The 14,348-nt window shown below is 34.6% G+C and overlaps 1 protein-coding gene across 4 annotated transcripts in view; it reads right to left on the bottom strand.

Moving 5' to 3' along the window:
- LOC108709778 (protocadherin-9) overlaps positions 1 to 14,348 on the bottom strand; it is a 1,169,460-nt gene that overhangs the window by 485,631 nt on the left and 669,481 nt on the right. For 3 of the 4 annotated variants that reach the window (XM_041584337.1, XM_041584338.1, XM_041584340.1), the window contains exon 4: positions 13,222 to 13,371. The exons of the other annotated variant lie outside the window; for it this stretch is intronic. In XM_041584337.1, the coding sequence (XP_041440271.1) occupies positions 13,222 to 13,371 (150 nt within the window). The remainder of the gene's footprint in view (positions 1 to 13,221; positions 13,372 to 14,348) is intronic. 4 annotated transcript variants of the gene reach the window in all.

Below are 14,348 nucleotides of genomic sequence, written 5' to 3'. Positions count from 1 at the left end.
AAAAATTACTAGAAATTATATCCTTAATCTCTAAGTCTTCATGTCTGATATATTTTCCATTAAATGGCATATGTCAGATGCCTGTTACCATCTTGTATTTCCCTTTTTCAACAAGGGAGTTGTGTAGTTACTGGGGAAAAAAATACACATTTTCTATTAATAGTACAAGTCAAACATGTATTTTTAATTCATGTTAGTTGCAATTAAGCCTTGAGAAAATAAAAACTTAAATGTTGCTAAATTGTTAAATGGCAAATTATTATTAGCTATGATGGGAGAGAGATCAATACAATAGTCATTATTACTGTGGAGTTTGTTTCTTGAACTTTAGAGAATAGGTTGTTGATTATGAAATAGATTAACCTCAAGTTCATAAACATATTGCATTGATGTAAAATAAAGGGAAAGTTGTCATCAAAATTTGGCCAGATGATTTATATTTTACAGACCAAAATTAGTAAATAAAGCATGCAAAGTTTATGTTTAATTGGATGTTTTCAATTAATGAAAATAATATTGTTAAGGAGACAACAGGGAGGCCCTATAATGTAAAGAGCCTGAGCATTTTCTTTCTGTCCATGTACTTTTCATGTCTACATTTGGGTCAAAAATCTTCATTATGATGCCTAGTTTTATATCATACCCAAGTAGTAAACATGCTTCTTTGCAAATATAAACAGTGAGGATTACTAGAGGGGGATTGTGCATAAACACACACAAAATATTTAGTGTAAATGAGCATGAAATGCTCAGGTGCACAAATGTCTGGATGATATAAATGTGTATATGGTTATGGATCTATTTACAAGAGGTATGTAATTGTGGTAATTTATATCTCTCAGTTTATGTAGACAAAACTGCATGAATTGATTTCATGTGATATAACCACTGATAAAATATTGATATGTGCAAGATTTGCATATTAAACTTCAGCACTGTCTCATTCTAGAAACTGACACAAAGGAAATTACACCATTTTTGCTAACAATTTGTTTATCCAGCAAACATTTTTATAAACTATAGATGATATTTTTGGTAAAAACAGCAACAGAGTTACTAAGGGGTGTCGGATTTATGCTCCTATAGTCCTCCAGGGATATAAGATTCTCAGCCACGATGAGTAAGTCCCTCTTGGATTTGAATAAACACTTACTCAAATCGAGCCTGGCCCCGAAGTTCCCCCTGGGCCTGACTTGAACCAAACAGATTCTCTCAGGAAATTAACCAGACAGCTTTATTTGAGGTATACATTAATACAGAGTATTACAATACAGAGTATTAAATAATAGCTCACACATCCTGAAAGCTTGTGAGGACGTTGGGGGACATTTTAGTAATATTACATGCAACCTTTTAACCATTTCTTCCCTCATGGGGCTGATCCCTTGACATCCAATCATCGTCCTTGGTTTAATATAACTATGCCTCTCTGTCCATTTTAGTACAATTCTTCCTGACCTAAGTATAGTCCAAATAAGTACATTTGTTGTGCTAGCACAGTGTCCAGAATGGTATCTGTGCAGTGGGTGTGTTTTTGGGGCTATAAGTGTCTTTCTTAACCTTGCACTAGGGATACTTGTGACATGAGACAACATATGTATTCTTAGTTCTATGTAAACATTCTACAACCCTAATTAATAGAAAGGCCTCTAACCTTGAAGTGTAGAGTCTAACACAGCTGTTCTGTGGCAGTGTCCGATTCTATAATCATTGCATTTTATACAATACCTAACCCATATGTATATAATTTTAATCTAAAATCCTGATATCCACAAGGGGCACATTTACTTAGCTCGAGTGAAGGATTAAAAGAAGAATTTTTTTGGCTACTTCGACCATCGACTTCAACTTAGAATTGAATGATTCAAACTAAAAATCGTTCGAGTATTCGACCATTCGATAGTCGAAGTACTGTCTCTTTAAAAAAAACTTTGACCACTTATTTCGCCACCTAAACCCTACCGAGCACCAATGTTAGCCTATGGGGAAGGTCCCCATAGGCTTTCCTAGAAATTTGTGATCTAAACGAATTGCGGTAAATCCTTCGACTTCGATATTCAAAGTCGAAGGATTTAACTTCGATGGTCAAATATCGAGGGTTAATTAACCCTCAATATTCGACCCATAGTAAATGTGCCCCTAAGTGTAGTAGCAGATACCATTACCAGTCGACCAGAGGTTGAAAAAATTAAAAAAATCACAGGCATGTTTTTAAAGAAATTGGCAACATAGGAACCTTTTTTTCTATTGACAAATCAGTTGTAGCATAGTGGATTGGAGGTCCTCTAATAATGTAGCAATATACTGAGCGAAAGATGTTTGTGATTTTTTGCCCTCACAAAGCAGAAACAACTATAGACTATAATGTAATTTTGCTTATCACTAAAAATATACGTTGTTTTGCAAACATATTTTTATTTAATCGTATCTGAAAGTATTGTGCAGCCAAAGTACCTCATATATCAGTAAATGAAAGCTTACTTACTTTTTCATTTGCACCAGTGCTTCTTGATAAAGTAATTTTTTGTGCCAAATCAAATCACCTTCAAGCAAGTCTAAAATACTTCAATGTTGCATAAAAATATGCAATGAGAAATTCAAATTCACAATCCAGTACGGATCTAATGAAGAATATAAAATGGTGAAATGTGTTTTTCTCTATCTATTGAAAACAAATACTTTATTGTGGGCAGCTTTCTTTTTTTCTCCCCCGCATGTTGTATTTTTGGTCACTTGTGTAAAGCTTACATTGCATTGTTTGGAAACACAATTAGAAGGCATATTTTATTGCATCTTATGTAAAAATGTTATCTATTTATAAAGCCAAATTTTACTTACAAGATCTAATTTTTAATAAACTTTTATTTTATCAGAGATCATAAATATGGATTGTTTTGCCTGAAACAGTTTCACATCACTATTTTGCCAGCAGGGAAAATCCACACTCGAATTTCACAAGTGGGACATAACAATGCCCCATGCAGTATGCAAAGTAGGGCATTGTGCAAATAACTACAGACCTCTGTGCTCCATTTAGAAGCTTAGAGGGCCCTGTCCTAAATGCTAAAAATACTCCTTGACCTAAAATGCTGGGGTTATTTCTAAGATGATAAAATATATTTACCAATGACATTTCAATACCATTTGAAAATGTGGTGAGATACAATAATTGCACTAATGACATTAATGATAAATAAAATATTTGTGCACATAATTTGCCTCCTCACAATGGATGCATGGACATACTTTAGTATCAAGCCTTTGATACCTTGAAAAAGGATCAAACTGAAATTCAGGAAACTGTTGCAAATATGTATAATTTTACTGAAACATAACTTAAACACACTCTTGGGGGCAGATTTATCATGTGTCGAATTTTGAAGTTAAAAATACTTCGAAATTTGACCATCAAATTAAAAAACTTTGACTTTGAATATCGAAGTCAAATTTTTTTTCATCTAATTTGGGTATCCTGCTGTCGACCTAAAAAAAACGTTTCGAAGGATTTCAGCGATCGATCGAATGATTTTACTTTGACTTCCAAAGACATAGAAAAATGCTCTAGAAGGTCCCCATAGGCTAACATAGCACTTCGGCAGGTTTAATTTGGCAAAGTATTGAAATCAAAGTTTTTATAAAGAGACAGTACTTTGATTATCGAATGGTTGAATATTCAAACGATTTTACTTTGAAACAAATTCGAAGTCGAAGTCGTAGTATCCTATTCGATGGTCGAAGTATCCAAAAAATGACTTCGAATTTCAAATTTTTTTACTTCAAAAATTCCCTTGAATTCACTTCGACCCTTGATAAATTTCAAAATAGATTATTGCAGCATTATACTTTCTGGTCACTCTGCTACTAATATTGATATTACAATTAGTTATAGCTATGATTCTAAAATATAGCAAGACTTCCTCACACCCTGAATAAAAGTATCTTAAAACACTATGATAGGCAGGTACTTATGTGAAAGGTAATACATATGTAATGGTACTAGTTCACATTCTATTTTATGTACTAATTTGTTTTATTTAATTTAAATGACCCTCAAAATAAAATGTTTGATGTAACAGTGAAATATGGCTGCATATTTGCACATAGTTGGTGTACATTCTTTCTAAATGTAAAAAAATGTCTTTGAATCAATTTCTTTTTGTATATTTAAGAAGTTTAGTGTAACTACATGGAGCAATGCCAAAGTGCATTTAGTATAGTAAATATTTAAAATAATTACATACAAATAATTAAAGCATGACAACAGGAGGAAAAAAATAATCCTACACTGAAAAACCATCTGCATATATTCATCATCTACATTCATCTGTGACAATATACATTTTTGATGCCTGTTAGGATTTACAATCTCTGGTGTCTGATGTCTGTAACGCTACAAAACACAATATGCTTCTCAGTAATTATCTTCAGCAGCCACATTTTTAAAGAAATAACGTAAAGTGGCATCCACAAGGGAAAAATGATGTTCAAAAATGTCTCCTAATGAGGCCCCTATAGTATGGTTCCAGTGAGGTCCATTAAAAGTACATTTGTCAGTTTCCTTGTCTATATTCAAGAAGAAATGCCTGGAGATTTCAATCCATTATTCTTGATTAAAGCTCACAATAAAATACTCACACTGTTTAAAAATAGGATGTTCTACAGATACATACAGTATTTAGCTTATTTGAAATGCAGTGCTAAAAATATGCTATGTCTATGTGTAAAAATAAAAATGCACTAATACTACATACTACTGTTTATAAAAAAAGAACTATTGTCATTTGTACCATACGCGCTGCCCATTGAGTTCACAAGCACAATTCTGCCTCTGTCCATTTGAATCATAAAAATTGTGCCTATCATTTCCAGCACTGTGACTTCCATTCCCATTTTTAGCAACTATACTTAACATTGTATGTGATATCAAGCTACTTGTGTATGAATTGGACTGTGCTAATAGGACTTTTTAGTCAAGGCCCTGTATCCATGCACTGATTTTAAATCGCACAGAATTTAAACTGAATTTAGCTTCATACAACTTCAGAAACGTAATAGTTTAAAACTTATAACTTCTCACATAAATCCAGATTTTTAGGAAAAATGCTATGTAATCTGTCAGGTATGTCCAAAATGTGGTCTTCTTTCTGATAATGAAGACGTAAATTACTCAGTACTTCTGGCAGAGGACAACAATATTTATATTTTACTAATTTAGTTTAAGATACTGAAATGTGTAAAGGTCTTTAATAGATCTAAGGTGCCCTGAGCTTATTGGAATACAGTATTACAAGACATTCTTATATGCAATTAAATAAGGGTCAGTGGTGATTCTTTTAACTGGTTAAATGAGGCCCAGGCTAAAAAATTGCACCGGGGCCCATGGGTAGATATGTTGATGACTATTGGTAGAGAAATAGTTGTGAATAATGCCTACAGAACCCATAACACAAGATTACAAAATACAGAGTAAAGAGTGTTTGGTTATATACGGTAACTAGAAATCTAAAATTGGTGGTATAAAATAGCCCTTTTAATTGTGAAATGTGTGCAGGCAAGCACTGGCCAGCTCCTATATAAAAAATATTAATTCCTCTATATTAACATCTTATATTGATCCATAATTTAAGGATGCAAAGTAATTTGCACTGATAATAAGTAAATGTTTTCAAAAAAGCAAGCAATAAAATCAAATCAGTTTAATGATTCCATAGCAAATCTATGACTTTGACCATGTGTCAATGTAATTAACAAGTCAGCACATTATTATTGATATTTCTTGCATTCCAAATTACTGGCAATTACTACCTATTACTGTATATTGTGTATCATGGATTAATGTTTCTATTCAATTACTGTGGTGATTTCTAGTATTCCTGGGATTACATTTCTAGGGTTACGGTATTTTCTTCTGTTCTTAGTAGCATTTCTGGTGTTAATGCTGTTCTCATTTTCCCCATTGACTCCTAACCTTTGACCAGTATTTAAGATGCAATGGCACTGGTGTTGCTGCACTAGCTAATCAACACAGTTTTGTATTAACCTGTTGATTACTGTTGTACAAAGCTGTTCTTTTGTTAATAAACTTGGAACTAGCTCAATGGCTTTGTTTCTGTTCTGGATAGTGAGGCTTATAATTGTGGGTGAGGTTTATTTGTTTCCCTGGGAGGAGAGTATGGTGTCTGCCATGGAAATGCTTGGGGAGGGGGGGGCAAGTACTGTACCTGTCATGAAATACTTGGGCCTAGGCTATATCCTTTAATGCTGGGGCGCACATACTGTATCTGTCATGCAGTTCTGTGCTGGTCACATAAAAGGCAGCATTATATGGCACTATGTAACTGCTTCTTTTAAAGTCCCGCTTATCTCAGTTGTCTGCTTTACTGTCCAAAACTTTTACCTACTTTTCATCTTTAATTTGAGTAACATATTTAAATACATTATTAACAACACTAGTGTTCATTGGGCGATCATGTATGTTTGTGCACCAGAATGGGAGACATGATGTCCATTCCCATGCACTGGCTACACAATTAAATGGTTAAGAGAACTGGGAGAATGTGGGGAGAGCAGTGACATCTAGTAAGTGCTGAATGGAAAGTGAAAGTAATTGCTTGCCCCGCCTCGATGCCTAAGACATAGAGGAGGGGCAGACAATATTTGATTGACAGCTGAGATATTTAAATGAGTTTACAACAACTATGAATGCTTTAATAAAAAAAAGAATTTGGATTTCATGTTTGATTTGAAAGGGACTTTTTATTTTACAGCTGTTTATTTTCTGGGTGATAGGTCCACTTTAAAAATGTCAATGTTTAAGCAAAATCCATGATTGCCCAATGGGCACTATACATACCATCCCTCCATATGTTTTTTTCCTAGCTCAACCACATAGCTCTGTTGTCATAAAGGAGATCAGAAAGCTCTAAACTTCGGCACCAAATGTTTCTCTATTAGCACATTCTTTAACCTCCTTTGTTTTGCTTTTCTTTGATTTCCCATTCCAAAAGTTTGGCTCCTATAGCTACTGGTCCCTCTTCCAAACCCCACTTTTGCACCAGCTATTCCCCTCGCCCTCTTGCACCATTGTTAGTACCAGCTTCTCACTGTCCCTAACCATTACAATGACTGTCAACTCTGCACCAGGTATGGAGACTTCCCTCCATCCTCCACCCATAGCCCCCTGTATAGTGGAGTAGCCCATTTTCCACCAAAAGTTAAATATATTTAAAGCAGATGTATTCATCTACAGCTCCAATAACTTCCCTGAAAGCACACACACAGAAGAAACAGTTGCACCAGTGGTTAGGATCAGGGACCAAAAGATGTACATGTACGTATGTACAGTATGTATGTAACCCTGCCCAATAATATCATGCTGAGAAAAGCTAATGCTTCCACCACCTTCCACAGCTTTGCCCAACAAGCATTACCTTTTCTAGTGTATTTATATATATATATATATATATATTTCCATATTTTCATAAAGAGATCATGCTTATTAGTCAGCTGGTTCTTACACATTTTTTTCTTCAGATTTTACTGCCATACTTATCACTTTGCAGTAATTGAGATCTTATATTCAGTCTTCCTTTAGGTTCATCATTATTATCTGTACATAACATCAGACAAATAAATACTGACAAGGCTTTATTAAGGAAACATACATTTTTCTGCTACCAGATATCCTACCAGTTCCAGTCATTACATGCATTTAGGCTTATAAAATATCTTCTGTCTAGTTTCTAAAATCTGGACTACTTTGACAAATGACAGTTGCAAAATTAAAAACAGAGGGAAGAAATACTGCAGCCAAGCATTCTTATGTAATCTTTTACCATAAGTCACTTAGCTACCCTCATTGTGTCTCTTACTTTCCCATCACCTGTGTTTTTCACTTTCTATGCCATGTATCATTTAGATTTCAATGTCTTCATAGCTTGTCTTGTTTTGCACATTTCCTTGTGGCTCACTTACAGTAGATAGATGATAAGGTTGCACAATAGCACATGTATTTGCAGCCCCCGTGTAAAATATATATAGAATTCCTAATTAACAGTAGTCAATCACATATACAGTTTGTGTACTTTGCTATAAAGCAAATACATTAATTCTCAATTAAACCTCGCTTTTATAACAAAGGAAACAAAACTGGCCTGAAATAAATTTATCATTATCCTGTTGTAGTTGGACATATAACAGCATAGCTAGATTAGTCACTAAAGACATCTTACTTACTTTATTATTTAGAATGTTTTGTTGCTGAGAACTGATTTGAAGAGCATTGACACAGAAAACATTTTATTGAACCAAGTCCCACTAGCAAATAACATCCAAACCATAAAAAGCACTTTAAAATATTTGGCTATGTGTTGCCCATTTGATTCAAAGAATAAAATGTTTTTATGGAGGGGTACTATTGTAATTAATTTGCAATGATTGGCAGAGATATTACATAGATACTTATAATACCAGAGGAACTATTGCAAAAATGAAGTTTTATTGAAACATCTCAATGAAATAAGAAACATCCCAGATAAAGGTTAATCATTTAAAAATTCTGTACTGTTTCTGAAATAAAGTTTCTCTTCACTATCCCACTCTCAGCAACCTGTCTCTCTTCAGTCTCTCTTCATGCAGGAGTCAGAGTCAGATTTTGACTGATAGACATCATTTGGGGATGCACCCACCCACTCTTGTGAAACAACAGAAGCTTGCTATGTAGTTGTTTGATTTAGCTCAAATACATCTGCAAGGACTGGGAGTCCCCACCACCCCAAAAAGATGTATTAGATGTATCTGTCAATCAAAATCTGACTTGACACCAGCACAAAAAGTAAATGAAGACAGATTGCTGACAAGGAAATGGTGAAGAATAACTTTTCATACAAACTACAGAATTTTTAAATTGACTGGTAAAATAGGAGAGCTGGAGGTTCTGGTGCTGGAGGGAAAATATGATGTGATTGGTTTGCCCGAGACATGGCTGAATGAGTAGCATGACTTGGCATTTAATTTCAGCAGCTATACTTTGTTTCTGAGGGACAGAGGCAATAAAAAAGAGGAGGGGTATGTCTGTTTGTTAGGCAGGATTTAAAAGATAATATAAAAAGGAGTTGCTGTTAGAAAATGAGGGGGCGGAAGTCTTATGAGTGGAGCTCTATCCTATAGACCCCCTAATGTCAGTGATGAGGAAGAGGCTAAGCTCCTAATGCAAATAGAAAAGGCTGTTAGTTTGGGGAAAGTAATGATAATGGGGGATTTAAATTACCCAGATATTGAATGGGGCAACAGTACTGCCAGGTCAGTTAATGCTAACAAGTTTATAAACTTGTTGCATGACAATTTTATGGCACAAATTGTGCTATACTGCTATACTGGATCTAGTGATCTCTTATGACCCAGAACTTATAGCAACTGTGCAAGTAATTGAACCCCTGGGTAATAGTGACCATAATGTGATATCATTTAATGTCTAGTGCAATAAACAAATTTACACTGGGGCAATCTGGAAGGCAAAGATAGGTAATGAGGAGTGCCTTGCGGCCGAGGCAAAGTCTAATCCTAAAAGTTTTTAAGTATATTAATAGTAAAAAGATGCTCCCTTAAATAATTGTACTAGTATGGCTGTAAAAGATACAGTAAAGACAAATGCGCTAAGTTAATTATTTTCTTCAGTGTACACAATAGAGGAGTCAGAGTTCCTACGCTCACTTCATATCTGCACTGTTGGCTCAGCTCAATCTAGTCAGTGGCTGACTCAGGATATGATTGATAAAGCTTTAATAAAAATTATTGTAAACAAGGCGCCAGGGCCAGATGGAATACACCCCCGGGTTCTAAGAGAGTTTAGTTCAGTTTTAGACAGGCCCCTATTTCTGATTTTCTCAGATTCACTTTCATCTGGTATAGTATCAATGGATTGGCAAAAAGCTGATGGCATTCCAATATTTAAAAAGGGATTACAATCTCATCCAGGCAATTTTAGCCTCAGTGAGGTAACTTTGGGCGACTATTGAAAACGCATCGCCGCATGTGCATTAGCGCAGGCGATTTTGCGCTGTAGCCTATGGGGAAAAGACGATGAGGCAGTTTGGGGAGATAGTCGCGCAAAAGACGTGGCGATAAATCTGCAGGCGACAAAATCTCCCCGAATCTCCTCATCTGGCCTTACCCTAAGGGATCTTATTAAAATTTTTGTCCTAGTGAATGGCATTATGAGTGGCAATGGCTTTATGAAAGATAGGTCATGTCAGACAAATCTGATTGCTTTTTATGATGAGGTAAGCAAGATGCTGGACAGTGGGAGACCAGTAAATCTATTTGGATTTTGCCAAAGCATATGATACCGTGCAACACAGATGACTGCTTTATAAACTAAGGTCTGTTGGCCTTAAAGGTGTGGTTCACCTTTAAGGTAACTTTTATTATGTTATAGAACCACCAATTCTAAGCAACTTAGTTGGTTTTTTTTATTTATTTTTTATAGTTTTACAGTTATTTGCCTTTTTCTTCTGAGTCTTTGTAGTTTTCAAATGGGCATTGCTGACTCCATTATAAAAAAAACAAATGCTCTGTAAGGCTACAAATGTATTGTTATTGTTACTTTTTATTACTGATGCTTCTATTCTGGCATCTCCTATTCATATTCCAGTCTCTTATTCAAATCAATGCATGGTTGCTAGGGTAATTTGGACACTAGTTACCAGATTGCTTAATATGCAAATTGAAGAACGGCTGAATAAAAAGCTACATAACTCAAAAACCACAAATAATAAAAAATGAAAATGAATTGCAAATTATCTCAGAATATCACTCTCTACATCATACTAAAAGTTATCTCAAAGGTGAACAACCCCTTTAATGAAGTAATTTGCAGATGGATAGGAAACTGGCTACAGGATCGGGTACAGAGGATGGTTGTTAATGGTACATTTTCTATTGGGAATAAGGTTCTTAGTGGGGTTTGGTGTTGGGTCCACTTTTTATTTAACTTGTTGAAATGACTAAGGGGAGGGTATTGTAAGTAATGCATCAGTGTTTGCAGATGACACAAAACTATCCAGCCCAATTAATTCCATTTAGGATGCAGCATCCTTGCAAAAGGATCTTGACAAACTGGCAATCTGGTTAGCAAATGAGATTCAATTTTGATAAATATAAAGTCATGCACCTGGGATGTAAAAATATACAAGCCACTTACATACTCTCAATGGGACTGCAGTAGGCAAATCCATAATAGAAAAGAACCTTGGAATCCTTGCAGATGAAAACTTGGTTGTAGCCAGGAATGCTAGTCAGCAGCTTCAAGGGCAAATAAGATCTTGAGTTGTATTAAAAGGGGAATTTATTTACGGGAGGAGGGGGTCATGCTTATACTGTATAGAGCACTGGTAAGGCTCCATCTAGAATATGCCATACAGTTTTGGTCTCCAGTGCTCAAAGAGAACATTATTAAATTAGAGAGGGTACAGAGAAGGGCAACTAAGCTGGTAAAAGGTATGGGAAATCTTAACTGTGAGGAAAGACTGGCCAAACTGGGAATGTTCACGGTGGAGAAGAGGTGATTCAGTGGTGATATTATAACTATGTATAAATATATAAGGGGATCATATAATAATCTCTCTAATGATTTACCAGTAGGTCTTTCGAGCTGACACAAGGTCACCCATTCTGATTAGATGAAAGAAGATTCTGCCTAAATACTGTATTTGGAAGGGTTTTTTTACAGTGAGAGCTTTAAAGATGTGGAATTTTCTCCCTGACTCAGTCATACAGGCTGATACATTAGATAGCATTAAGAAGGGGTTGGATGGCTTTTTACTAAGTGAGGGAATACAGGGTTATGGAAGATAGCTCATAGTACAAGTTGATCCAGTCCGATTGCCATTTCGGAGTCAGGAAGGATTTTTTTCCCCCTCTAAAGCAAATTAGAGAGACTTCAAATGGGTTTTTTCATCTTCCTCGGGATCAACTAGCAGTAAGCAGGTTAAAATAGAGTTAAAAGGTTGAACTTGATGGACGTGTTGTTTTTCAAGCTAACTTACTATGTTATTATGTTACTATTTCTAGAAAGTTTCTTCTTTCCATGAGATGAAGCTTATAATTAAATTTCCATTTTTGTGAAAAGTCCCTTTTAAGTATTATGGATCTTAAGATATATAAATAAGTCCAACACATTTACCTTAAAGTACTGCATCTTCATCCCTTCCTTTGCATCTGCCCATGGTAAGATGACTCAAATATTTATGCAAACCCCAGGTACAACAGAGCATTCCCACCATCAAAGCTTGGACCCAAAAAACAGATATTCTTCTTTTATACAAATTCAAATTTTTTACTGGATTAAAGTGCCCTGGTCCCTTGCTTTGTCCAAATAGTAAAACTAAATTACAGATCTCTGTTACCATATTCATCTTTAGTCATTCTAGCCTTTCTTCTCCCATTTTCTTTTCAGTTTATATTTGTTTATCCTCTTATTTTTCATTGTGTGGAAATATTTATTAAAGCAGATCAATCATCAGAGTCAATTAATCAGAATGTGTTTGACTGCTTTGAGCAATCAAATACCATTCTGTACTGTGGGCTATTAGAGCTCAGAGTTCTAATGACCTTCTTAATTGTTAATCCCCCAAATTAACAAGCATTGAATTAAAATTAACCTGTAAGGTATTCATATTTCAAACAGCTCTTTTCCGTACTAGCACAAATTATTCTAGAACAGAAAAGTGCTTGTTAAATCTGAACTGATTAGTATTTTTAAAAGTTTACAGACGGATCATAAATCTGCCTTTATGGTCAACCCAACCTTTTAGTCTTATAATAGGAAAATCAATTGGCTACAAAGAAGGAGCTTTATAGGTCAATATGTAGCCTTACATCTTTACTTATGTGACTATTACACTGATCATATGCAATGTTCTCTCTATTTTATGTAGGTTTAAATGCATAATTTGTTTTTACAAAGAATGTAAAAGGGGCACTCTAATTCTTTCTATCTGTACTGCTTGGGATAATGAAAAAAGTGTCACACTCACATTGGGGCTTTAAATCAACTTTTACATGCAACTGAACAAAAAAAAACATTGCTGAGTGCAAGGCAATATAAACTTTAAAAAAAAGTATAGATTTCATGTTTATTTAACTTTGAAATCAAAATAATTCACATTTTTTAAGATATATAATATCTTATATTTAAAGCAAAAATAAACACAGCAAACTTACCCTAACAGAAAAAACCAGGGTCGGTGAAAAGGTGTCTGTGGCTAGTGACGGAGCAGCATCAGTCCTATAAATGAATTTTCCATAGTCGCTGGGAGTGTGCAACAAAGTCGCAGTACAAGCAAGGCAGTTGCAATGTACAGTGGGGACACCCTGCAATTTAAAGATGATCAGTAAAGTATTCTTGATATGTTGCTTGAGTTTGTGCTGCCAATATACATAAAAAATGTTAAAGCTAATTGCAGCAAAAAAACAAAGTCATAAAAAATAACTACATCTCCCATATTCTAAAAAACTATTGTTAATCTAACAAGTCAGATTTTGATTGACAGTTCAGACCAATACATTGGTGTGTGCTCCCTTAGCCTAGACAATATATCAGAGATAACAAATTACTGACTCCAATACAATGCTGCATGTAGAAAGACATATTGCTTAGTGTGTCTTATTTCCATTACCTAAAGTTTATATTAGTTCTTGTTTTTATGATCATTTCCCTTTAATTAGATGTAGGTATAAATGGTTATTTTATGGGCATAATTGTAATTTGAGTACAAGAAAATTAATGTATGGTAACATCTTAATCTTGCTTGCATTTCCATTGCTAGCAAAGTAAAGCTAATGGCTTAAAAATAACCAACTATATGCTTGACCTTATTTATTCCTTAGCTAAATCTCCTTGTTGCATTTTTGTTGATTATAAATCTACTCAGGTTTTCTCTATGTAAAAATAAAATTTTAATTTAGATTCCTAAATATTCCACTGTATCTGGTTGGTGTCTGTGATGATTCAGTGTGTGTCATAGTAATGATTATAAAAATATTTAAATAATTATACATATATTTGCATACAGAGATTTAATTGTGAAAATGTTCCATTACTGTAAGCCCACCAAAACATGGAAGAGAAAATACAAATCTAGGTATTGACAATTATTCATGATATTGGTTTGTTTATCAACATTTAAATAAAGCATATAAGAACAAACATAAGAGTTTTTATAAATTAGGTTGTATTTAATGCATTTTCTTGTAATGTATTGATGCTGTGATTACCACTACAAACAAGGGAAAGTTGTGCTCACCACTATTTTTTAAAACCATTAGGCCCCGCCTAATGAGGCTGTGAC

Source organism: Xenopus laevis, chromosome 2S (genome assembly GCF_017654675.1).
Source record: "Xenopus laevis strain J_2021 chromosome 2S, Xenopus_laevis_v10.1, whole genome shotgun sequence".
NCBI lineage: Eukaryota > Metazoa > Chordata > Amphibia > Anura > Pipidae > Xenopus > Xenopus laevis.
This window is presented reverse-complemented; position numbering and strand designations above follow the sequence as displayed.